Here is a 27,313-nt window from a genome sequence, read left to right as displayed (position 1 = left end):
AACATGACCTCCCTACTTTTGTAATCTATTGATAAAGACAAGTGTCCCATATGCCTTTTTCACCACCCCACTAACATGCCTCTCTGCCTTCAGAGATTTATGGACACACACGCCAAGGTCCCTTTGTTCCTCAGAACTTCCTAGTGTGAGTGAATATTCTCCACCTACCTGGATGAATGTAGCTCCAGTAACACTCAAGAATCATCCAGGACAAAGTAGCCTGCTTGATTAACATCCCAACCACCACCTTGAGCATTCACTCCTTGCGCCATCAGTGCACTGTCTACAAGATGCATTGCAGCAGTTCTCCAAGATTTCTTCTTCACACCTAAACCCACAACCTCTACCACCTAATAGAATAAGGACAGCGGGTGAAGAGGAAACTGTAAGTTCCCCTTGAAGCCATCTACCATACTGACTTGGAAATATATCGTCGTTACCTCATCATCACTCGATCAAGGAATTCCCTCCCTATCAGCACTGTGGGTGTACCTGCATGACATGGATTGTAGAGTTTCAAGAAGGCAGCTCACCACCTTACTAATCAGCAATAACCTTACCAGTTGTACCCATGGAAAAATAAAAATAATCTCTTGGTTCATAAGCAGATCTAGGAGGATGGATTTGTTAGTCTGTTTCCTGCATTACAACACTGATTAAACTTCAGAAGTACTTAAATGGCTGTATGGTGCTTTAGGACGTCCTGAAGTTGTGAAAGGCCATGTGTAAATAAAAGTTCTCTGTCACTTCTCCGTTCATGTTTTCTTGTGCACAGTTGCAATCCTCAGTGGCTTTATCCTAGTGAAAAATATATTGTGTTTTTCTTGACCAGGATAAATCTATAAAACATGGTCTACAAGAGTCATAATCTTTACTCTTTTACCAAATATTGTCTGGAATGAGTTACAAATGGAGGGTGTGGCTGATGTTGTTTGGAGAACAATGAATGGGGAGAAATATATATGTGATAGAAGTCATTGAGCAAAAATCTTCATGTGCCTCGCCCTATGATACTGCTCTTCCCTTAACTATTTAAATGATGTTTTGACATTGTAGTTTTTTGTTTTGAGTCCAAGCTTCTACCAGTTTGGTTTTTACTCCCTTGCCAACAAGCTGCCCTCTTTGCCAGGTTCTGCAGCTCTCTGCCTTTTGCCACTCTTCCATTTTGTCTTTCCTACATACAGTGCCAACATGTTAGCTTTTGCCTTTGCACATTGGCTTTTTCTGAGTGGAACACATTCCATCACCTTCCTGAGGGTACAGAATTTTCACCACGCATATTGTACTTTGCATTTTTTAATCCATAAGAATAACTGATGACTGCATGTTGATTACACCTCATTACTTCAAAGATTTGGGACCCTGACTTCACAATGTTCTCGTTGCAGAGAGTGTTCCAAAATCATCCAACCGATGCTTATGGGGGTCTTGCTTTTGACATCAGACTGTAACCGTTTTTTATGTTGCATAAAGTGTTTGCTCCATGGTCCCCTGTAGAGAAAGCGATGTGTGGCAAACCTTAGGTGTTGCTGCTGTTCTCCTGCAGCTGACAGGAATACAGGTGTGGGTGATATTTACATCAACAGGCTGGACAAAATCAAGAAAGCAGAAGTGGAAAATAGCAAGCTGTCTTTCGGATCAGATGTAAGATCATATGAATCATAAGATCATACGAAATAGGAGCAGGAGTAGGCCATCTGGCCCATTGAGCTCACTCCACCAGCTAGACCATGACTAATCTAATTGTAGCATTACCTTCACTTTTCTGCTTGTCTTCCACAACCCTTGACTCCATTGTCGAGCAAAAATCTACCTCAGCATTGAATATATTTAATGACCAGTCTCCACAACTCTCTGTGGAAGAGAATTCCAAAAACTAACAACCTTCTAAGAGAAGAAATTCTTCTTAATCTCCTCCTTAAATGGGAGGCCCTTGATTTTGAAAATCTGCCCCATAGTTCTTGATTTCCCTCATGAGAGGAAACATCCTCTCAACATCTACCTTTTCAAGCCCCTCAGAATCTTGTATGTTTCGATAAAATCACCTTTCATTCTTCTAAACTCCAATGAGTACAGGCCCAATCTGCTCTCATAAGACAATCCCTTCATACCAGGAATCAACCTAGTGAACTTTCTTCAAACTGCTTCCAATGCAAGTAAGGACATTAAATCTCTCAGGTATTCTTAAAAGATCCCAAGCACTATTTGGAAGAAAAGCCTCTGAGTTATTCCCAGTGCCTTGGGACAACATTTATCTCTCAATCAAAATCAAGAACAAAAATTACCAGGTTATTATCCCTAATTGCTGTTTGTGGAAGCTTGCTGGGTGCAAATTGGCTGCTGTATTTCCTACATTACAACAGTAACTGCATGTCAAAACTAACTTGCTGGAGCTTTTTGAAGAGGTAACAGAAAAAGTCGATGAGGTTAATGGTGTTGATGTGTACATGACTTTCGAGAGGCATTTGATACAGTGCCACACAACAGACTTCTGAGAAAAGTTATTGCTCATGGAATAAAAGGGACGTGGATACAAAATTGTCTGAGAAATAAGAAGCAGAGAGTAATGGTCAATGGATATTTTTCGGGCTGGAGGAAGGTTTGCAGTGGAGTTCCCCAGGGGTCGATATTGGGACCCTTGCTTTCCTTGACGTATATTAGTGATTTAGATTTTGGTGTGCAGGGATAATTTCAAAGTTTGCGGATGATACGAAGCTTGGGAGTGTTGTGAACTGCGAGGAGGACAGTGTAAAACTTCAAAAGGACATAAACAAGTTGATGGAGTGGGCAGATAGGTGACAGATGAAGTTCAATGCAGAAAGTGTGGGGTGATGAATTTTGGTAGGAAGAACATGGACAGACAATATACGATAAGGGCTGAAATATTGAAAGCTGTGCAGGAGCAGAAAGACCTGGGTGTATATGTGCATAGATCATTGAAGGTGGCAGGACAGGCGGAGAGAGCAGTTAAAGTATACAGTATCCTGGGATTTATTAATAGGGTCATAGAGTACAGGAGCAAAGAGGTTATGCTGAATTTATATAAGACACTCGTTAGACCTCAGCTGGAGTATTATGTACAGTTCTGGGAGCCACATTATAGGAAGGATGTGAACACATTGGAGAGAGTGCAGAAGAGTTTTACAAGAATGGTTCCAGGGATGAGAAACTTCAGTTACAAAGATAGACATTGGGACTGTTCTCCTTGGAGAGAAGAAGGCTAAGGGGAGATTTGATAGAGATGTTCAAAATCACGAGGGGTCTGGACAGATTGGATAGGGAGAAGTTGTTCCTGCTCATAAAAAGATAAGAACGAGAGGGCACAGACTTAAAGTGATTTGCGAAGGAAGCTAATGTGACATGGGAAAAAACGTTTTCACACAAGGAGTGGTTCGGGTCTGGAATGCACTGCCTGGAAGTGTGGTGAAGGCAGGTTCAATGGAGGATTTCAACAGGGCATTAGATGATTATTTGAATAGAAACAATGTGCAGGGGTATGGGGAAAAGGCAAGGCAATGGCACTAGGTCATAATGCTCATTTGGAGAACCGATGTAGGCACGAAGGGCCGAATGGCCTCCTTCTGTGCCATTAAAATCCTGTGATTCTGTGATTATTTGAAGATGACCTGGGCAGGGCAGTTCTCAAAATGTCCTGGCCAATATTTATCCCTCAATTAATATCACCAAAACAGATTATGTCATCATTTGTTTCATTGCTATGTGCAAATAACTGCTGCATTTCACTATATCATGACAGTATCTGAACTTCAAAAATATTACGTTGGCTGTGCAGTGCTTTGATGTGTCCTGCAGCCATGACAGTGCTGTATGAATAAAATTTGTTTCTCTTCCTTGCCCTCTACTTTTTTGAAGAGAAAGGGAAAAAAAATGTTATTTTGATTTAGGATGATGCTGTCAATTGATGATTTATTCCAGTGGAAACGAGTGTTGACATGCCTCCATTTTCAAATGATGTTTTCAGTAATTTATGTTAGCTGTTTCCCTTACCCTCTTTATATACAACTTTTTGTCAATTTTACAATGAGTGTGTACATAGCCAATACACATTATTTTCTTAATCTGTTTGCTGACTTGCAGACTTTCTAGTAATGGAACAATATTAGCATGCACTTTTACTGAGCATGAAGCAAATCTTTTCACTTATAGCTACTGAACGGATTTGAGTTTGCCACGTTTAATACTTTACCCATGAAGAAATTTAATTCCAGAAGGTGATTGGTATTTGCACACAATTGGTACTCTTTAAGTACCAACTTGTTCATGTTTCAGTCTCATAATTGCAACTATTTTCTTTCTGACCCTTAGCCTGGACCAAGAAAGGGTCTTCAATGTGAGACATTTGTGATTGTATTTTGCTTAGAAATAAATAAGAAAAGTATGTTGCATATTATAAAGGCAGTGACGAAGTTCAGCATTTGTGTTATCAAAGTGATGCATGCTAATGTGCATGTGGTGCAGTGCAGTACAGTCCACAGTTCTTGTGTATGCCAGAATATTTATGCACTTAATGAAAGAAACATGGTTCATCTGGAGGAAGTAAATGTGAGTTCATTCCATATCATTTTTCACATTTTCAGGACGCCCCAATAACTTACTTTTGAACTAATCAGTATTTTTGAAGTAATTGAACTAATCCTTGCTTATGTTGGCATATGGCAGACAATTTGTGCAATGCAAGGCCCCACTAACAACCATTGAGCTGAATGACCAGTTACTCTGACAGTTTTGGTTGAGGGATGGAGGGCAATAGGAACAGGAGGACCGCTTGCTTTAGAACAAAAACATAAGAAGAGAAGCTTAACACAATAAAGAGAGCAGCCAGAGGAGGTGAAAACTCTAAAGTACATAAACAGGCTTGAAACTCAACACAAAAATGAAATAGTTCATATTCTGAATGATTTACTACCTCTAAGTATTCACAAGTGAAAAATGTATCTGTTCAGTTCCTCAATGGAGCTAGCCATAGTAAAACCAAGGACTTTGATATTATTGAGATAAAAGTTCCAGATTGTCCTAAAGGGCTCAATACAAATAAATTCCTAGCAACAAATGGTGTTAATCCCAGCATGTTGAGAGATATGAGAGAAATTAATGCAACACTGTAAATCATTGAGGAAGCCAGCGGAAAATAGAGATACCTGGAGATTGTATTCAAATTCAAAATAAAAGGGGTGTGGATTTTGAAGAAGTAACTCAAATTATAGAATGCAGTGGGTAAAATATGTAATTGGGTAGAACAATGGGTGATAATTATTACTGCTCCCTCTAAAAACTGCATTAAAATAGTTTGTGATACAATAAGTAATAACAGGCTAGCCTTTTCCATCCCTTACCTATGAATGGGTGTAAAATTCCAGAACCAGTTGTGTTGTGGTGAAAACATTTCAGTGATAACCATAGGGACTGTGGAAATTGCGTATTCATAACAGTCTATAAAAATAAAGGCTACTTTTTGACATATGATGATTTGCAGCATGAATTGCAAAGCTAAAATTGAACATGTGAGAGGATATGTGATATGATCATATAAGAGCTACTATTTGGAGTTATACAGCACCATTAACTGAGAAAATACTCCAAGACACTTCACTGAGCAGTAGCAGAGTATTATTACAGAAGCCAAAAAGATAGCTTTTTATTGGCCTTTAAAACCTGGGGGGGGGGGGAGGGGGGAAGCAATAAAGCAGACAGATTTAGAGATTGTTCCAAAAAGTAAGGCTGAGGTGGCTGAAGGGTTTGCTACCAATATTGGACAGTGGGAGGTTGGGCACACAATTGGAATTCTACCTCCCTGCCCTGTAGTCATGTAATCTCCGGTGAGAGACAAAAAAAGAAGAAAAAAATGGGAAAAATGTTCCATGGTGCTTCATGGAGTCAGAGGGAAATGTTTTTTTCAAAATATCCAATAGTAAAACACAACTTTCTGCTTAAATCCACGTTACCTATCCCTTATGAACTGTATTATGGACTTGAGGAGTTTACTTGCAACATAAGGATGGGCCCACAGTTTTCTGGCAGATCTTCTTCCCCTTCTTGAATAAGGGTAAAATGTGCCTACCATCTGAGCCAGTGACTTTTACATTTTAGCCCCATTACCCCTGCACATCCTCCAAGTATTCTGTATTCCTCCAGTTAAACTTTCACATTCCTTTGTGGACACTGAAGCAAAATCCTAATTAAGCATCTCTACTATTCCCTCACTCTCTAGTATAGGTGACACCCTTTCTCTCCAAAGTGATTCCACCCTATCTTTAGCTACCTTTTTGCTAGTGACTGTAAAATTTATTGATGTTTTCTTTTCTGCTGACTGCCACATCCTTCTAGTGCCACACTATAGGAAGGATGTGAACGCATTGGAAACAGTGCAGAGAAAGTTTACAAGAATGGTTCCAGGGATGAGTGACTTCAGTTATGAGGAAAGATTGGAGAAGTTGGGACTATTTTCCTTGGATAGGAGAAGGCTGAGGAGACTTGGTAGAAGTTTTCAAAATCATAAGGGGCCTGGACAGAGTCGATACGGAGAAAATATTCCCGCTCGTAAATGGATTGAGAATCAATTTTAAAGTGTTTTACAAATGAGAGGTTAGAAAAAACTTTTTCACACAGCGAGTAGTTAGGGTTTGGAATGCACTGCCTGGAAGTGTGTGGAGATAGGTTCAATTGAGGCATTCAAGAAGGTATTGGAGAATTGTTTTTTATTTAAATAGTGTGCAGGGTTACGGGGAAAAGGCAGGAGATTGACACTAAATTAAAATGCTCAGAGAGCCAGTGCAGACATGATGGGCAGAATGGTCTCCTTCTACACTGTAACAATTCTGTGATTCTGTGACCTAGCTTTAGAATAGCCTCGGGATCACAATCTGGTGAGCACGTCGCACTGTCTGATCCGCAGCAGTTGGCGGCAAGGACTTCCCAGATGTCCGGCACTCGGAGGACTGCTGGAGGCCAGATATTTGCTGAGTACGAGTCAGCTGACAAGCCTCTGGACTCAGTCATGTCACAGTTGCTGGAGCTGCAAAGGCAAGCTCGGGAGCATTAGGAAGGGATGTCCATTGTACTCCTCAGATTGCAAGGCACAATGGAGGAGTCTGTCCGCCTTCAGCGCTGTGATAGTGCTGACATGCCAACGCACCGAGGTCAACACTGATAGGATGGCAGCCACCATGGAGACTTTGGTCCAGGACATCGAGTCCTGTACTGCTGCATGGGCTCAACTCCATCGCTGACGCCATAGTTGGCCTCCAACAGTATTCGTGAGAGGGGTGCGGGGCAGCTCAATCTCATTCCAGCTACACTTTCTCCTCAAGGACTGAGCCAGGGGCCCTTGGGCACCCATAAGGAGGAAGATCTGCATCCCCGAAGCCATCCATCCAGGTGACTCCGGGAGTCTCCAGCCCATCTGAACCCCCTCTTCCTGTGACTTCAGCAGCTCTAGCTCCACAGACCGAGGAGGGTTCCACTGCCACACAGCAGGACCCCGAAAGCAGGCTGGGGCCCTCCAAGTCTTGGCCTTCCAGAGGATGCTGCCCAAGGTCATCACAGACAGGACATAGCAGTCAGCAGGCTGCCTCCGCCTCCGCTGTGGATGGCCGAGGAGCACAAAGATGTAGTGGCAGTGTTAGGAAAGTTAAGAAGATGTAACTCTTTCGAGTTATCAACAGATCGCATGTAACTCTTTCGAGTACATTCACAGTTCTTGGTTTCCGGGAGTGGGACATGAACCCACAACCTTCTGATTCAAAGGCGAGGGTGCTATGAACTGAGCCACAGCTGACACCTCCAAGAAGATGTAGCTGCACAGCCTGGGCATGGGTGTTAATCACGTATATACTGTTCACTATTATCAATAAACACCCAAGGATGTCTCCCTGCCTATGGCTCCTTGTTCTGATGAGCAGTGTTCTTGTCATTCAGATGTGAAACCTTTCTGCACAAGATAAAGGCAGATGTCTCAGCCCAGGGTCTCTTTATCGTGCTCTGTGCAGCCTTCAGACCAAAGTGATGGTCCGGCTTCACACTCCCTGGGCACATTACTGATGCCTGCACCTTGACGGCACTTGCCATTTTTGCCAGAATGTCATGGGCAGGCATCACAGAGTTCCGTCATTCTCTCTGTGTGCTCTCAGCACCTTTAAGGTGGGACTGGCCCCCATCTCTTCAGCATCTGTGACCAGTGATGCTGCGCTCCTGAATGGGTCAGGTGCTGAAGGTAGACAAAGGATCAGATGCTTCTAAAGTTTCATGGCTGCGTCTCTATGATATGACCCTGATCACAGAACGCAAGCGAGCTGCCCTCGGCCAGACAGGAGTCAGACGTTCTCGGGGGCTATGTGAAGATCTATGGAGTGTCCTCACTGCATGTGGTCGTCATCCTCCTGCAACCAAATGACTATTAGGGCCCCCACTGCATCTCCATGACAGGAGCATTATCACTGAGGGTAAATGCATTGCCATAAACCAGACTAGAGTCAAACGTTCATAGATGCAATGTGAGGATCTGTGGTGTCGTCTCACTGCATGTCGTCATCATCCTGCACAAAGCTAGCAGCTATGAGGGCCTCCCGAGCGCACTTGCCTCATCTGTCCAGTTCAGGGGCCTCATCCCCGTCATTGTCACCTTCAAGGACCTCCTCACCCTCATCCCCGTTGGCGTCGTCCTCATTGGAGGAGAGCTTCAGCTCCTCTATCTCCTCCTCAGCTAGCTCCTCTCCCCTTTGCAGCGCCAGGTTGTAAAGGGTGCAGCAGACGACAATGATGCGTGACACCCTCTGTGGACTATACTGCAGTACTCCACCAGATCAGCCTAGGCACCGGGAACCTAATTTTCAGCATCCCAGGTCTGCTCCACCAAGTTCCAAGTTGCAGCTTTGCTCTGCTACAGTCTGAGGCCGCCATCCTCTACGGGTAGCCCCCAAGGAGCCATCCCTGCAGCTTCTGTGGACCCCGGATCCTTCAGGGGCCTGTAACCAGCTGAGAACATAGGAGTCGTGCACACTCCCTGGAAACCATGCACAGACCTGCAGGATACATTTGTGGTGGTCATACACCAGCTGCACATTCAGCGAATGGATTCTCTTGCGGTTGACACAGTTGACCACACGTTGGTATGGAGATCTGAGCACCACATGAGCGCAGTCGATGGCACCCTGCACCTGTGGGAAACCTGAGATCGGGGCAAACCCAATCATTCTTGCATTCTGGCTGCCCTGGTGCCAGGCGAAATGCACAAAGTTGTGTGCCTTCGCGAAGCTAGCATCCATTTGCATAGAAATTGAGTGCTGCTGTCACTTTCACAGCCACTGGCAGTGGATGCCCTCCGTTTCCCTGTGACGCTACATCCTGCAGTAGCTGGCAGATGTGACTGACCAGTTCCTGAGACGTGCAGTTTTCGGCGACACTGATTCTCAGTAACTGCAGGAATGAAAGGCGACGTCTATAGACCCTGTGTCTAGCTAGGCGCCGACCAGCGACGGCTTGCTGTGGCTCTTTGGTGGCATGTGGGGGAGCCCCAGCGGCCCCTTTTTCCTGAGGGTGCTGCTTCCCACTCAGTGAAGCCAGGTACCTCAGTCGCTCTCTTCTCAGTCATCTTCGCTCTCTGTAAGCCACGAGGCATACAGCTAGTTCACCAGGCTCCATGACCTTGATGTACTCTTCCTGCAGGATGAAAGAGAGAGACGCATGTGTTAGCATGGGTGTACTTGGTTAAGTCTGAAGGTCCCTTAATGTGTTCCGGAGAGTGCTGGTCATCACTTGGGTGGCCAGAGATTAGTGCACTGCATGGCTGCCCGAAACCCCACCCACCTCTGCCCCACTCCACCCAGCTGATTTGCGGCAACTTTGCCCATTGGACTGCGTGCTATGCTCTCAGCTCAGGCGCAGACATTCTCCTAACCTGTGCTACAAGGCTGTACCATTAACTTGAACCACGGGGGAGACTGGTCCAAACCGGGATGATGATATTGCAAGGAGCTGTGAGCACCTCCAGCAGTGACTGCTCCAAGGCCAGCTTTAGCAAGTAGATTGTACAACATGCCCAATCATCCAGCTGTTCTGCAGTCGACTAAAATGCTCATTAGTTTGCAGTCTGTGCCCGAGGGGTGAAAAGCTCTGGAGCACTTGGTGGCACTTTCATGCCTCTGCATTGCTTGAGTGGGCAGGGAAACTAGAGGCCTGGCTCCAGTCGTAGCAATGTGGCTGCGCCTGAACTGTCTCAGTTGCAGAGGAATGACCACTTTATACAAAGTTTCCCAAATATATGGCCACTTATCTCGCCACCCATGCCCGCATGTACTTGTGCACTACCTTCAATAACAGGGCAGCCCTTGCCCCCCCCCCCCCCCCCCAAGCCACTTCAACCGCAGGGCAACCCTTGTCCCATCCTCCAACATGCCTCAACCACAGGGTAGCCCCTGCCCACCTGCCCCCCCAAACGCGCCTCAACCTTGAAGTCCAACTGGCGACCTGGGCGAGTGCTCCGCACTGTGATGGGGGGGAGGGGGGGTGACAATTATAATGACATGCAGGTGTATTACAATGAGGTTCCCGACGTCCGATGGTGGAAAACACAGACCGTCATCGGCAGGCGGAGTGGACGATCGCAAACTGGTTTTGTGACATCATGAAATTGATTCTTGACCTTCTCGCCATACTGTCCACTCACGCCACCGAACACGCCCAACGCTAGTTGGCAAGTTGGCATGGACAGTTCCACCCACAGTATTTATATGGCTAGTCCAGTTAAGTAACTGTTCAATGGTAACCTCAGGCTGTTGATAGTTGGGATTCAGCGATGGCAATGCCATTGAATGTCAAGGGAAGATGGTTAAATTCTCTCTCGTTGGATATAGTTATTGCCTGGCACTTGTGTAGCATGAATGTTACTTGGCACTTATCAGCCCAAACCTGAATGCTGCCTAGGTCTTGCCACATGTAAACACAGACTGCTTTGAGGAGTCATAAATGGTGCTGAACATTGTGCAGTCATCAGCGAACAAGGAAGGTCATTGATGAAGGAGCTGAAGATGGTTGGGCCTACAATAGTACCCTAAGGAAATTGTGCAGCAATGTCCTGGGACTGAGATGATTATTGTTGATTTCTAGTTGCTTTTCATCTGTGAGGAGTTTAACATTTGTGGAAGTGGTAGAGACCTGTAGAAAAAGTAGAATCAATGATGACATCTTCTGGATTTCCTGGTTTAACTCCAGATGTGCAGACACCAGCAGTTGTTGTCAGTTTCATTGAGTAATGACAGCGAACACTGGTAGTTTTGCCATCAACAGAACTGCAGAATCTGGGCTATTGAGTTTCCGTAATTAGAACAATCGTTATTCCATACCTCTCTAAATTGCCTCATCCTGAATTTCTTTCCTGCTATTTGGTTGAGAACGTAGTGCCAATATTATTGTTTCCAAACTTAACCCGGACAGACTCTGCCTACAATTGCTCAAAGCCTCCTTTCTATTGTAGTCATGGCCTTTATGTGTAAGGCCTCCTTGTTTCTCCTCTCGTTCCTGAAAATGGTACTGATGGGAGTATTTAGTTCATGGCCAAATTTTGAGCAAGAACACAATATCCGTGTCCATTCATTATAGTTAGTGACCCCAGCTCCCAAATTTTATTTCTAATCCTTTACGCAGTCAAATATATTTTTCTTTCCTCAACTATCTTTTCCTGTAAGTATGTCCCTGCATCCCTCTTGAATGAACTATTGGAGATGTTTTTGATCTCTCACTAAACTTAACCTTATCCCATTTCCAGCTGATTTGCTCTTTCCATGCCTCACTAGTTTAAACCTTTCTCACTTTGGTAAAAGTTTAGTTTAAGTGAAGACTAGCCCATCTTATTAAACATTCTGTCATTAGTCCCCCATCAGAAAACTCACATTGAACCCTTCCGTGCTTTCCAACTGTGAGAGCACCAGAGTGTGAATCAACTAGAGTGCAACTGACCTAAAGAGTGAGTTTGGTTTGGGAATGAGCTTGGTGGAGAGCAAGAGCTTGGTTGCTGCATCAGGCTAAGGTCAAGCACCAGGTGATTAGGCCTGATTCTTTCAATCTTTCAATTCATCTTGGATTTGGGAGTGGTACTGAAGGGTTGCGAATGCTACACCTCTGCTCAGAAAAGGAGGAGAGATAAACCAGGTAACTACACACCAGTCAACCTAAAAAGGTGGTGAGAAAATTTCTGGAGGCCATGAGCCAGAACAAAATCAATTGTCACTTGGAAGAATATGGGTTAATAAATGACCGTCAACATGGATTTGTTTATGGTAAAATTGTATTCGAAAAACTTGATTTAAACTGTTCAGTAAAGTCATGGAGAGGGCTGCTGATATTGTGCCATTGATTTTGTGCGTATGGACTTTTATTAGGCATAAGGTGTTACGTAATAGTCTTGTTAACAGTATTGAAGCCCATGGGGTTAACGAGGCATTGGCAACATATGTATGAAACTGGCTATGAGACCAAAAGCAGAGAGTAGTGGTGAATGTTTGTTTATCAGGCTGGAGGGAAGTGTAACCATGGTGTCCACCAGGAGCTGATATTCGGACCGCTGCTCTCTTTGATATATATTGATGACCTGGACTTGGGTATGGGGGCATAATTTCAAAGTCAGAAGATAGCACAGAACTTGAAAATGCCATAAACACTTAGGAAGGTAGTAACAGACTTCAGAAGGATGTCGATTGGTGAAATGGGCATGAAATTCAATGCCAGGAGTGTGAAGTGATGCATTTTGGGAGGAAAAATCTGGAGAGGCAATATAAATCAAATGGTACAATTTTAAAGAATAACTAGGAACAGAGAGACCTGGAACTTCATATACACAAAACTTTGAAGGCGGCAGGACAAGCTGATAAGGCTTCATTTTTTTAAATACAGGATACAGGATCCTTGGCTTTATAAACAGAAGCATTGACTATAAAAGTAAGGAACGTTTTGTAAACCTTGATAAATTATTGGTTAGGCCTCAGTTCTCCAATTCTGGCACCAAACTTCAGGATGTTAAAAGCAAAAAACTGCGGATGCTGGAAATCCAAAACAAAAACAGAAATACCTGGAAAAACTCAGCAGGTCTGGCAGCATCTGCGGAGAGGAGCACAGTTAACGTTTCGAGTCAACTTGAAGGGTCATTCAGACTCGAAACGTTAACTGTGCTCCTCTCCACAGATGCTGCCAGACCTGCTGAGTTTTTCCAGGTATTTTTGTTTTTGATCAGGATGTTAAAACCTTGGTGAGGCTGAGATGAGGGACTTCAGTTTTGTGGTGAGATTAGTGAAACTGTGATGTTTCATAGAGCTCAGAAGTTTAAGGGGAGATTTGATGGCAATGTTCAAAATTGAGGAGTTTTGACAGAATAGATGGCGAGAAACTGTTTCTACTGGCAGAAAGATTGGTAACCTGAGAACTCAGATTTATGATAATTGGCAAGAATCTAGGGGCATGGGAAAGATGTGAGGAAGTTTCTTTTTATGCAACAAGTTATAATCTGGAATGCACTGTGTTAATGCATGTTGGAAACAGATTCTACAGTCACTTTCAAAGCATGTAGAACAATTACTTATATAATGCCTTTAGCATAATGAAATGTTCCAAGGCATTTCACAGGAACATCATAAAACAGGTATGACTCTGAGCCACATAAAGAGATATGAGATCAGATGACTAAAAGTTTGGTCAAAGAGGTAGGTTTTAAGAAGTGTCTTAAAGGAGGAAAGTAAGATAGAGAGGCAGAGAGGTGTGCGGAGGGAATTCCAGAGTCTGGGGCATAGGCAACTGAAGGCACAGCCACTAATAGTGGAGCAATTATGATTTCAGCTTGAAAAGGAGAAATTTTCATGATCGTGGGGATAGAGCAGGAGAATGGGACAAGTTGGAGAGCTCTTTTAAAGAGCTGGCACAGAGACAATAGGCCAAGTGGCCTCTTTCTGTGCACTATGATTCTACGATACCCATATCCTGTACCAAGATAAAAGACAGAAAGAAAGAAGAACATGCATTTATATTGTGGTTTTCATGACCTGGATGCCCTAAGGAACTTCCACAGTTGACAAAGTACTTTTGAAGTATAGTTTCTTTTGTAATGTAGGCAAACATAGCACCTCATTTGCACACAGCTAGGTCCCACAAACAGCAGTGAGATATGTGACAACAGCATCTGGTTTATTGGTGTCAGTTGAGGGCCAGAACATTGGGAGAACCCCTCTTCACTTTTGAATAGTACTATGACATTGTTTACATGCTCCTTAGAGGGCAGGCGTTGCCTCAGTTTAATGTCTCATCCAAAAAATAACACCTTCCCCTGATGGTGCAGCACTCCTTCAACACTGCCTTTTAGCATCAGCTTGAATTGCGTGCACAAGTCTCGACTGGCATTGAACCCATGGCCCTCTGACTCAGCTTGGTGGTACCACTCTCATCTCTCAGGCTGAATGAAGGAAGGAATGGTTCAAAATGTAATTTTAAGGGCAAAAATTGCAGATCCTACTCCATTCAAGTGTTTTGCAAAAGAAGCAAATGCAAGGTGAGAAAAAACTTTTTCACACAGCAAGTGGTTAGGGTTTGGAATGCACTGCCTGGAAGTGTGGCGGAGACAGGTTCAATTGAGGCATTCAAAAGGGCATGGGATGATTATTTAAATAGAAACTCTGCAGGGTTACGGGGAAAAGGCAGGAGATTGGCACCAAGTTAAAATGCTCAGAGAGCCAATGCAGACATGATGGGCCAAATGGCCTCCTACACCGTAACAATTCTGTGATTTGGAGGAAATCCCTCCATGAATGTTATAACCTTACAGTAATGTAAGAGAGTTAAACGTTCCTACACAAATGTGTTTTGTTAAAATCACACAGCATCCTGGGATGCCCAATTTGTTAAATCATTTTTTGTTATAAATAAAAGGTCATTCTTTATCAGCCACAATTAAGCAGCAGTGTAATATCTATCAAATGTATCTTGGCTGATCAAAATGTTTTATATTAACAAAATACCTGGTTAACCATGTATTTTTTGGGTTTTCTGACTTGTAGGACTCTGTTTCATATAAACTTCCTGTCGCCACTAATTATAGTACTCCTCTGGGTGAAACCTATTACAAAGGACTATATCATGAATCCACCAATTGGTAAAGAAAGTATTCCTTTGTAAGTATAACTGTTTGATGAAGAACCCTACTTGCATAACAAATTCCATTCAGTTCACTTTTTAGAATGTAACCTTCTGGGATTTGCCCCACATTGGGATGACTGGGACAGTTTTCATTACTAGGTCATATTTCTTGAGCTTTTCTACTCAATAGAAACCAAAAGAATTTAACATTCAACATTTAAATCAGTGTGATGCAAATCTCCTCATCTGTAGCTCTGACATGATTCAGTATTCAGATGTATGAGCATTAATGCTAAGGTCAGGCTGGTTAACTATCTGCTGATTATGCTGAGAATTTTAGAGTAAATTATTTGCATGTTGCAAGCACAGTGTAAACTCAGCTGAAGATTTATTTAATTTCCTCCCACTTAAACAGGGAGGCAGTGAATTCAACCTTGATGAGTTATTGTAATTTAGTGGTTACAGTCGAGAAATAGACTCCTACATTATTTTACAAACATTTCTCACTAATGTTACATTTTAAATACAGCTGAAAAGTTTGTACAGATACAAATTTAGCTTCACATGCAATCAAAATAATTTATTTTATCTATATAGAATGCAGTTGGAACTTTAACCAAAGTGGATAACAGTTTGGGATAAGTAGGGCAGAATGGTGTGGGAGGTTTGGAAATTGCAGATGTGTTGAATTAATTCTTCACATCAATCTTCATGAATAGAAATTTGTAAATCTAGTCAAGACAGAGTTCTGAACCTTCAAGAGGTTGAAGCCATTAATCATATGTTTGACATAAACTTAAAGCGTGAAGTTTTAAGTGGTTGCTAGAACCAGATCAAGCCCATGAGGTCCATTTGACCCAGCTGCAAACGTTTCTAAATGACAGAGTACTTATTAGGAACAGACTTCAATCAAAACATTTAACTCTTGTCAATTGATTTATTTAAAAGAGAGAGGAATAAGTAACTGCTGAAAAATTGAAATGTATAGGTTTAAGTATAGAAAGATAATTAGATATTTCTTATATAAGTTTCAGAAAACTATAGGAATGCCCAGAGTATATTTAACTAGAGTAATTCGATCTGATTCCAGTCCTGAATTTTTTTTTAAGTCTTTTGTTTCACAAATAATGTTATTAAATTATTTGCAGAATGTCCGAGACTACATATGACTCATTGCGGCTGTGGATTATTATCCTGCTTTGTGTTCTGCGACTGGCCTTAATTCGCCAACATCTACAAGCGTACCTTAACTTGGCACAGAAAGGTGTGGAACAGATGAAGAAGGAGGCAGGGCGAATCAGTACAAAGGATCTGCAAAAAATGGTAAGAGCATAATGGCAGAAATTTGGAATGCATAAATACTAAAAATCTTAATGTGAATGAATAGCTAGAAGTTGCAGAAAAGAATAGGGTGGATAAAAAGAGTCTGATGGTATTTGAGAATTGTGATATAGCAGGGAGAAGCCTGGGCATGGCACTTGAAAATAACTAGACATTGTATTAGAATTGAACTTAAAGAGGGTAAAAAGTGGGTATTCTATTGTTGCATTGATTTGAACGTATGCATTAATTAACAAATACATAGGTGCTGGGTCAGGTAAGGAAGTGAGCCATATCAGGAAAAAAAGAAAGACTTGCATTTATAAAGTGCCTTTCAGAATCTCAGGATATCCCTTAAACACCTTACAACCAATGAAGTACTTATGAAGTGTACTGACTGTTCTAATTTAGAAAACTCAGCAGCCAATTTGTGTACAGCAAGCAACCACAAACAGCAATGTGATAATAATGAGATAATCAATTTCACAAAAAAACAGATTGAGGGATAAATATTGGCCAGGATATTGCGGATAACTCCCCTGCTTTTCTTTGAAGTAATGTCATGGGATCTTTAACGTCTATCTGAGAAAGCATACGATACCTCGCTTTACCATCTCATCTGAAATGAAGGGAGTTTGATGAAATATGTAAATTGAAATATGCCTAATAACATTTTAGCAAAACACGCTCTGGCTGCATAATTTCACTTTAATCCATAGAACTTGAGAAACTGTTGTCTCAGACTTATTTTGTGTTTTTAAAGCAAGCAGCCTATTGAGGCAGATAAGATAACTCTTTTTTCTCTGCTTGAAGGTTGCCCGGGTTTTCTACTACCTTTGTGTGATTGCACTTCAGTACGTGGCACCTGTGATTATGCTTCTTCATACAACACTGCTTTTAAAAACTCTGGGTGAGTGCAACTTATCAGTTCATTTTCTACTCAACTTATATTTTCCTTGCATTAATCTGTGTAAAATACTGTTGCGTTATAGTTCTCATGATTTCTGTTCCTTTGTTGCTTTAGCGGGTAAAAACAGCACTTGGTTTCATTGTTTAGTCAAAACAGACCAGGCTGTCCCAGGTTTGATTTCTGATCTCAACCAGTGCAGTAGTTAATGGACTGCAACTGGCCTCAGTGCCAATCAGAAGGAACAACCCAAAAACATTTATGCTTATGTTCACAACCTAGTGATCCCTGTTGGAAAGCATGTGTGCATGGCCATCATATTTTTGTTTTGAGCTTGCCTGTGATGCCTCCATGGTAAATAGCCTGCCGACACTCATTATGTTGGCTTACACATAAATTATTTCCCTTTTAGCATGCTGCTGAAGGGCTACCAGCATCCACACCACATTAAATTCATTAAATTGGCACCTTCCAAGATAAATGAAAATTGGGGAGCAGAAGAACCAAAAAAAAACCTATATCTGCCTAAACGTTTCTGCCGTAGGCTATTCTGTCCAGTTAAAACGTGTTCTGTTTGAAGTAAGCAGTATAAATCTTTAAAAGTTGCGTGCAAAGCAGTTGCTACTATTTCTTTTTTTTAAATGTTAAAAGGATTAGCTCTACCTTTCCAATAAAAGTAAAAGAAATATTGGGCAAGACTTTTTAAGAATGTTCCATTGCTCCTGCGAATGAGAGTGCCCTCTGTTGGCTGGTTTCATGTCCAATTTCTTGTGACTGCAATAATGCTTGTTCTTGGAAGTTTGTTTTCCAGTTCATAATTTTTGCTGTCTTTCTGAATGACATTTAATTCAGTGAAGTGCAAGTAACACAGTTCAACTCCTGAGACTGATTGTTAAATGTACTTCTAGTACAACCTTTATTGCATATTTTATTAACCTCAATGAATCCAGGAACCAGTGAAATTTTATTTGTGATTTTGAAGAATTCTAATCTCTCTTGGACAACACCTATATAATTTGTATTTTTCCAGGTTCATTTTACAATTTAAAGAAAGAAGATTGATGCAACCATTTTATTTTTGTAAGAAAAGGGAGAAGTGGAAAAGCATAGAGGGAATGTTGTGGCTACAGCTTACAGGGAAAGGGGACAGTGGCCAGAGCGCATGGGAAGGGAGCTAGTGACAACAGCACATGGAGTGAGGCCATTGTCAGCAGCATACAGAGAGGTGGGGACAGCAGCAACAATATAGAGAAAGGGGTGGCAGCAGCAGCAAAGCATGGGAAAGGAGGGCCAGCGACAACAGTGCATGGGAAAAGAGGGCCAGTGGCAACGGTGCATGGAAAAAGGGGGCCAGCGGCAACGGTGCATGGGAAAAGGGGGCCAGCGGCAACAGTGCATGGGAAAAGGGGTCCAGCGGCAACAGTGCATGGGAAAAGGGAGCCAGCGGCAACGGTGCATGGGAAAAGGGGGCCAGCGGCAGCGGTGCATGGGAAAAGGGGGCCAGCGGCAACGGTGCATGGGAAAAGGGGGCCAGCGACAATGGTGCATGGGTAAGGGGGGCCAGCAGCAACAGTGCATGGGAAAGGGGGCCGGCGGCAATGGTGCATGGGAAAGGGGGCGAGCGGCAGCAGTGCTTGGGAAAGGGGACCAGCAGTGGCAGTGCATGAGAGAGGGGTGCAGCATGAAAGAACATGTAGAGAGGTGGGGTACAGCACCAACAGCACATGGAACAGTGGGAGCAGCAGGGGCAATACTAACTGAGGTAGGGAAGCGCTGGCCTTAGAGGAGAAAGAGGCAGTGGTCACAAAGGGAGAGGGGTTGCAGTTTGTAGTTGAAACAGAAAATATATAAACTTTTAAGAATACGTTAGATGGATGATTGCAGGGAAAGAGACTAAAGCGATATGGGAAAAAAAGTGGGCATGCGCAATTTGAGCTGCTGCTTGCATGCAGGATTGTTTTGGGCTAAATGTTTCCATGTTGTAATTCCTATTTAATCCTATATAGATTTTAAACCCAAACATATGACTGGCTGATTGTTGGAGTATTGGATGCCAATGGAGTAGTAGAGTCTCCCTTTTCAACAAAATGGTGACATAGTTGAATCTTAAACCCATCTGTCAGAATTGACAGTTTTAATCTATGATGAGTTGGCTCAGAAATGTTTAATTTTGGAGTGAGAAAGTTGGAGAAAAGAAAACCTTTTTGTATTCCAGGTTTGCATTGCACCATGCCTTTGTTTTGCATTGATAGGGAAATACCCCTTCCTTTTTATTGTTGAAATGTCCTTTTCCATAGGTATAGTAAAAATCTAAAAATCGAGTTTATGAAAGTGATTAACAAATTGGTGTTTCATTTATCCTTCTTGAAATAGGTAACCATTCCTGGGGTGTCCTCTCAGAATCTTCCTATGTGTCTCCTACGGAGATTGCTGAAACCTCCAATTCTGTCAACTCAGCTACCCTTGCAGCTAATGAAAACAAGAAGCTAACAGCTACACAAATTACAATTGCACTGGGTGGTCTGCAGAGTGTTTTCACTCCATTACTCTTCCGAGGTCTGCTCTCTTTTCTAATCTGGTGGATTGCAGCTTGCCTGTTTTCCACAAGTCTTTTTGGTCTTTTCTATCATCAGTACCTGACAGTCGCATAAGTGACTAGCATAATAAAGCTGGACTTCAAAATACTCTTCTAGATTTGAAACTAAAATCAAAGCCACTTCTTTGGGATTAGAACAAAAGGAAAACTTTAAACCATTGTGGAAACAGCATATCGCTAAAATACAGAGCACAGATCAACCTGCTCATTTCAAATGCTTCCTCTGGTTCTCAGGGTGAATAAATGTCTTAACAATTCGAAAACTAAAAGCAGGAATGATGTCATGTTTCTAATACCATAGATAGGTCATTTATCACTGTTCTTTGATGAAACTTTGGGATTACTGGAGGTTATCAACAAAAGATAATTTGCCCTAATTGGTTGGTAAACCAGCAGGCCAGAAGTAATGGTATAACTATGAATAGGATTAAACTTTGATGGTCTTAAATCCCCATTTCCACTTATAAATTTGCATTTGCTGTGAAATTACAGCTCATCTGAATTTTAAGTGCAGTCAAAATTTAGCAAAGGACTAGAAATGCAACATAAATCTTTGGAATTACTCTACAAAATGCCAGTCTGGCTAATGTACAGTTTAATTTGAATCTCACCATTTTTGTTGCCTCTCAGTTTTTCCCATCATGCAGTAACTGGACTCTGTTTCTTCATTGCAGAAACATAGTTATGTGAACATTGAGAAAATGGGAAAGGGAATCCTTTCCTTTCCCTTTCTTTTCTTTACTCCCCAAGTGCATATCAGTTCTAATCCCATCGTGTTTTTGAATATAGCAAGAGGATTGACTTTTAAATAATTGTAAATTTTGAGCTAATGATGGTAAGCAATCTAGTTTGAGCAACAAAAAATTATATTGACAGATTCCTAACAGAAACTGAGCCGTAAGTTAAAATGAGATGTGTTTATCCTTCTGTTGGACAATCCAGCATTTTTCACTGTGAAGAAGTCTTTGCAGTTGGAATTTAAATGTAACTACTGTATATTACAGTAAAGGTTAAATATTTCAGACTTTTAAGGGAACAAATTTCTTTGAAATTGTGGCTGTTGCTGTAAGAGAGTTTGACTTAATACTTGATGTGAGACATTAGGTGGGTGATTTTTTTTTTATTCCAAAAAAATGTTGTTTTTGTATTGTCCAAAAAGCCCTGCAGTACTGCAGAACTCTGATACTCTGGCTGTCTGAGTACTGGAAGCATGTGTTTATAAAGCACATCAACTGTGACTGCATTAAGTGAAAAGATTATGGTCCCCAATTCTTACATAACACTCAGATCTAGTGAATGAATCATCATTTGCTGGGTGTTGAATTTTTTTTATGTTTGATGTTGCAGCATCAAAACTTCTCCACAATATAATCTGCTACTGAATTCTGATTTTCATTTTAGACAGACAGTCACAACATTACAAATGAAATGTTTAAAATCTTGATTACTGGTGTTGAAGTGCATTAAACAATGCCTTGCAGTTATATACAACTTTTCATTTACCAAAACAGCACAAAGGACTTTACCAGATGATTGATGATATTAAGTAGTAAGTAGGAGAAAAGTCTATTAAGCAATTCCATGTGATAAAGGGTAGTGTGATTAAAATATTCTCCATTAGCTATTTTAACATTTCCTTTCCGATTTTAACATTTTAGAGATGCTGATAAATGAAAAGATAAGGCAGTAAATACTTTTGAATTTCTTTAAAACTATTCAACATGTTTTAATAATCAATAGTCTATAAAAGCTGATTGCACTATCCCCCCTCCCATTATGTTGAATTTCAATATTTGGTATAGGAAAAATTAACAAGAAAATGTAAAGTGCCAAGCAGCTTTTCCCCTTTTTGTTGTCATATTTTACCTTGTATATTTATTGCAGAACAACATATGTTCTTGTGGACCAATTAAAGGCTATGAGTTCAGGAAAAATGTGTAAGTTTACATTTTATTTGTAAGTAATTGATAGAAATGCTGCACATGATTAAATAGTCCTCAGGCTATAAATTTTAATCCAGTTTACTAAGGACATGCTAATAAGGAATTCATTTCAAGCTTTCAATAATCCTATTGGATTTTGTCATTTAGAGTACAAATTGTTATAGCATCTTTGAACAATTCTGTTTAAGACGTATCATAATCTGGTCAAAAAGTGCAAAATGTAGTTCTATCCATATTTTACCGATACAAGTCTTTTGATACATCATCGGCTATCCGTTTTAAACAATGCTTCCTTTGAACGGCAAGTTCAATTTTGCATCTAAATTTATATATGTGAAGCACATTTACAGCAGATGCAAATAAAATAATGAAACTTATCAGGTAATATTGAAATTCAGTTTATAGAATGAAGTGCCAAAAACCAAATATTAAGCTCATCTCTGACCATCTATAGTGAGACATGTTTGCTTGTTACACTTTTAACATTTAGTTGTAATAGCTGCTCAGGGGGTGCCAGTTAACTCAGTTGGCTAGACAGCTGGCATGTGGATCAGATAATGCCTACATCACTGGGTTCGATCCCTGTTCTGGCTGAGGTAGATTTGGGGCCTGCCTCCTCACCCTACCTGTCGAGACAAAATCGTGCCACTTGCCTGTGGCTCCACAAATATATTTTTTTAAAAATTCATTCGTGGGATTTGGGCGTCGCTGGCTAATAATCATCATGGACCTGCCTTTGGGTAGACAACTCAAGAAGGAGAAGAATAGCTGCTACATTGTATACAGTTCTGTCCTAAGCGAATAAAATTGGTCCTTTCATCTTCCTTGATTTTTCTAATAATATATTCCCCAGTGAATGTGACTGCTTTACTGACATCATAAGCTTGAATGAGGTATGGTCATATTATTGGATTTGTTGCCAGACTTGAAATCAAAATTGTCATAAATCTGAATTGGCCTTGAATTGATTTAATTGTTTGTCATTACAAATTGATCTCTATAGACAAAATTATATAAGTTATTTATCAGTCTCTATTCCACACTAATACAGAAAGACAGAAGTAATAGTAAAGTTTGCAGGCATTACTAGCAAGATTGAATAATGGTTAGCCCCCCGATCCTTCTTTCAAAAGCTATGGACAGATGTGGTTTGCTGCAGCTCATCTGGGCAGTTTATGAATTATTCAATACTAGCTGAAGTTGGCATTGACCATTGTCAGACTACTGCAGGAGAGTTACAGGCATTGGGTAAAATTAAACAAAGCAATTGTTTCCCAAACTTTATACAAGGCACTCTTGCCCTCAAATCAAGGTGACTATTTTAGTAATTATTAGTAAAATACCTTGTGCAGTGTGACCATGCAAAGGTGAAATCCCATCCAAATAGTTGTAGATCTGAGATGGGATTAGTAAATTAAGGTGACTTAATCCATGAAGAGTATGATGGATGATAAATCCAACATTATGTGTATGCTAAGTTTCAGGATCAAGATTTGACTTGTCATGGGGAAGACTTTAAAGTCAATGAAGTCAAAATTCTGGGAGAGCATTTGAACATTTATAATCCCGATTCATAGTCCTAAAGTTGGCACATCAAACATAAATATGTAATCAGGTAATCTGTGGCACATGGATAACCATCCATAGCCAGCAGCAATTGTCTGAGGCCTTTCTAAAGAATTGTTTACTTAGATTTGTTGTTTAGTTAGTACAGCATTGCATGCCAAGGACTTGTTGCCTTTCTTTTTACTAAATCACTTTTATTGATTTGAATACAGTGGCATATTTCCTTTCTGGTGCATATATGGGTGGCTGTTGCTTGGTACGATGAGATATATGTTGCAGTAAAACTAGTGTTAATTGGTCACCTTAGGGTCTATACTAAATTGGTTACTTAAGACAGATGTTCTTTCAACCTAGGTAATGTACTTTAGATTTACACTCTAAATCCAACCAAAATGATGCCTGTAAATACTCATTTAATGTAGGTTCATCATTCAATTTACTTCCTTAGTGGAAGCAATGTTCCCTTTAAAATTTAGTTGTGCATGGCCCTTTTTTTCAGTATATGGTCCCTTTAAATTATTTTCTGTGATCGTGCAGATGCATTATTACTTATAGAACAAGGCCCTCATGGTAGCTCTTTGGGCTGGGCAGCTTAGCAGCGACATTGATTGAGAGTGTACGATTCTAGTGGCTAGTAATTCAGAAACCTAAACTAATAATTCAGAGAATATAAATTCAAATCCTATCATTTTAACTCAATTTTATATTTAAAAAAAAATCAAACCTGTAGTGTCCATAAAATTGTAGGATTTTTGTAAAAACCCAACAGGTTCACTAATATCCTTTCAGGGAAAGAAAACTGGATCTTTATCTGGTCTGGCCTATATGTGATTCCAGTCCCAGAATAATGTCATTCACTCTTAACTTGCAAGCCTCTCTGTTATATCAAACTGCTACAAAGAAAACTGCAATGGTTCAACAAGTTGTTCCACCACCAGCACCTGGGGGAAGCAAAGTATAGACAATAAATGCTGGCCTTAACATAATTGATCGCATCACGAGAATTAATTTAAAATTAATATTTGATTGAAATAAACTAGCAGCACTGAGTTCTGTCATATTTTAGATACTAGTAAATGACTAGGCCATAGCACCATCATTATTTGGGTTAAAATTCATTTATTTTATTGTATTACCTTGTTTTGCTACCTGCTCAATCCTTCATTACAACTTGAGATATTCTTTATGGGAGAATTCTGTATGATTAAAATTGTACTTTCTGTTTGCTTCACACAGTATGATCATTTTATTAGAAATATATGTTTCTCTGTCTTTATTTGATTCTAGTAGTTTTTTTTAAAGGAATATCCTGTGTGAAGACCATCACAAATAATGCAGCTCTCCTATTGCAAAACTTGGCAAAAAGATGACCCACTCATTCTCACTTTCCAGTAAAGGGCCCTCAATAGCAGAGATTTAATTCACTTGAGACATATTTGCCTATCAGGTATTAACATAAGTGGGTACCATTATGAGCAAAACACAAGGTACTGTATATAGCAATAATCCAAAGATTTTGTGAATGATATTCCATGAATATGATCTATTCTTGGTATCTGGTTAATACACAAGTTGGTTATAAAAGATCTTCATAAATTGGATGAAGAGTATAAAGTTGTAGTTACCATTAAAAATAGGCTGCAATACTTTATATATATTTTTAAAAGCATACATTAGCACAAAATGCTATTAAACCAAATGGTTTACTACAGAACTAACTCTTGTATACACTCCTAAACTAACTGGCATAGTGAGTTCTCACTCTTGGTTTGGTTACCCACCAAATGGACCAAGGAACACATTGTTGCATTATCAAATCTGAAAATGAAACTTTGGGGAAACTCAAAGAGGAAAAAAATTACTGTTGATGAGTTCACCATTCAACTATTTTTTTGATGCACTGTTCTAGATTGGATTTTTTAATTCTCCTACAACTCTAAGCTGGCTTTCATTTCTCTGAGGGCTTGACAACCAGTGAAATAACTTGCTTTTTTAACAGCCCCAAGTATTACATTGCATTTAGTTGACTTAGGTTACTGCTTTGTGACTGAACCCATAAAAGGTTTATCGGTGATTATTACAAATCAGGTGTGTTTGCTTTAAAATATGCATCTGCCAGTTTTAGTTGTAAATTTTCCAATCCTCTTCAGCGACAGCTAAAAAGTTTTTAATAGCTAACGGCAATATGATATTTGAGGTTGCCTCAGCCCAAATAGTTTAACATAAATCACTGCTTAATGCTAACCATAAAGTTACACCTTTCATTTAAACACAAAGTTATAGCAGTTTAATTATATCACTGTTATTGCCGATGTACTGCCAATGTACTGAGATCCTTATCCAAGTGATTTCATGTTGATTTTTGCCATTAAAACAAAAGCGCATTATATCATTGCACACCAATTCATAATATATTTCAGAAAAAGTGTCCCATTAGGTGATGTTACAAATGAACCAGTAGTATTCATAACATTTCCACAGATTCTGCCTGGTCTCGGTGTTTACAGTTTTCCTGTTTTCATTTGGTTTCCAGTATCTGCAGCTTTTGCTCTCTGCAGTAGTAAGAAGTGCACCTGGGTGTTTGCATTCTAATGAAGTTACCTCAGAATTTGACAAACTATTTCAATCTCCAGATATTTCCAAAGATTATCTCATTTTATTAATGTAGCCACTAAATACGTAACCAATGTAGATTTATCCTTCACAAAATAGTACAACTGCCTGCTGCTTTTTCGGTAAATTTAGCTGCTGTAGTGCATGTCTTGGCTCAGTGGTAACACTCATGCCTCTGAAGTATAAAGCTCAAGCTCAGCTCTAGGACTAGAGCACATAATCTAGGCTGATACCTTAATGTAACACTGCTTTGTCAGAAGTCCCATGTGCCGTATTCAGGTAGACATAAAAGTTCCTGTGGAACTATTAAAAAGCTGGAGTGCTCTCCTGGTGTCCTCACCAATAACCAGTGTGACCAAAATTGGTTGGTCAGTTATCTCATTGTGGCATCTTGCTGTGCACACATTGATGACTGTGTTTACCTATGTTACAACAGTGACTACTTCTACAGTACATCAGTGACTGTAAAGTGCTTTGGGAAGACCTGAGGATGTGAGAGATGCTTTATAAATGGCAGTTTATTCATTCCATTGCATTTCATGGCTGAAATGCCACAATTCTTTTACATCATGCCTCGGTATCTTCAGATATCACTGCTATGTTTTTATGTGTGCATTGATGATGAGAACAATATTTGGTATTTTCACACTCCCATCCTTATGTTTTTATGCCATCCAACAATGGAAGAAATGAAAATGTAAATTAGTCTGTACGATTGTTGGTAGACAACTATTGAATTATACCAGCTCCTATTATAGAAGCTCTTTTGACTACAGTAAGCATGAATATAGCATCAGTGTTTGTGTATATGAAATTTGTACATTAAATTGGTTTTCTGTTTGTCTACAATACGAAAGTACATGTGACAGGAAAGCTATCTAAAAAAAATGTCGCAAGAAACTTGCTGGTGGAACTGCTGCCATTTGAAGTTTTTGTGTAAATAAAAGTTCCCACTTGATTGCAGATTCTTGTGAATTTCTTTTTTAAGTCATAGTCTATAACAAAATGTCTGATGTGTGGTACTAGTTTTTCTTTTCATCATTTGGAATTTCTGGTTTCCATGCTAGATGACTACAATATTTGACAAGATAAGCATGGGAAAGAATCATAGCTCTTGCACCCTACAGCAGCAACTGTTTCTTAATCAAGGTTTCACCCCTATACTCCAATGTTGATCATTGTGAAGAAACACTTACTGACATTAGTCTTAAATGTTACTTGAAATTGTGTTTTGGCTTA

General features: G+C 40.5%; 1 protein-coding gene across 9 annotated transcripts in view; it reads left to right on the top strand.

Annotated features, from left to right (window-relative positions):
• Positions 1-27,032, top strand: part of tmem161b (transmembrane protein 161B) — a 105,371-nt gene extending 78,339 nt beyond the window's left edge. For 8 of the 9 annotated variants that reach the window (XM_078564807.1, XM_078564799.1, XM_078564781.1 and 5 more), the window contains 4 exons: positions 15,051-15,164; positions 16,278-16,452; positions 17,263-17,359; positions 19,730-27,032. In XM_078564807.1, coding sequence (XP_078420933.1) covers positions 15,051-15,164; positions 16,278-16,452; positions 17,263-17,359; positions 19,730-20,007 — 664 coding nt within the window. In that variant the 3' untranslated portion in view covers positions 20,008-27,032. The remainder of the gene's footprint in view (positions 1-15,050; positions 15,165-16,277; positions 16,453-17,262; positions 17,360-19,729) is intronic. The other variant, XM_078564790.1, reaches the window with a different exon arrangement.
• Positions 27,033-27,313: the final 281 nt, after the last annotated feature.

Source organism: Cetorhinus maximus, chromosome 2 (genome assembly GCF_964194155.1).
Source record: "Cetorhinus maximus chromosome 2, sCetMax3.hap1.1, whole genome shotgun sequence".
Lineage (NCBI taxonomy): Eukaryota > Metazoa > Chordata > Chondrichthyes > Lamniformes > Cetorhinidae > Cetorhinus > Cetorhinus maximus.
The sequence above is the reverse complement of the archived record's forward strand: the minus strand, read 5'-3'. Positions and strand labels throughout refer to the sequence as shown.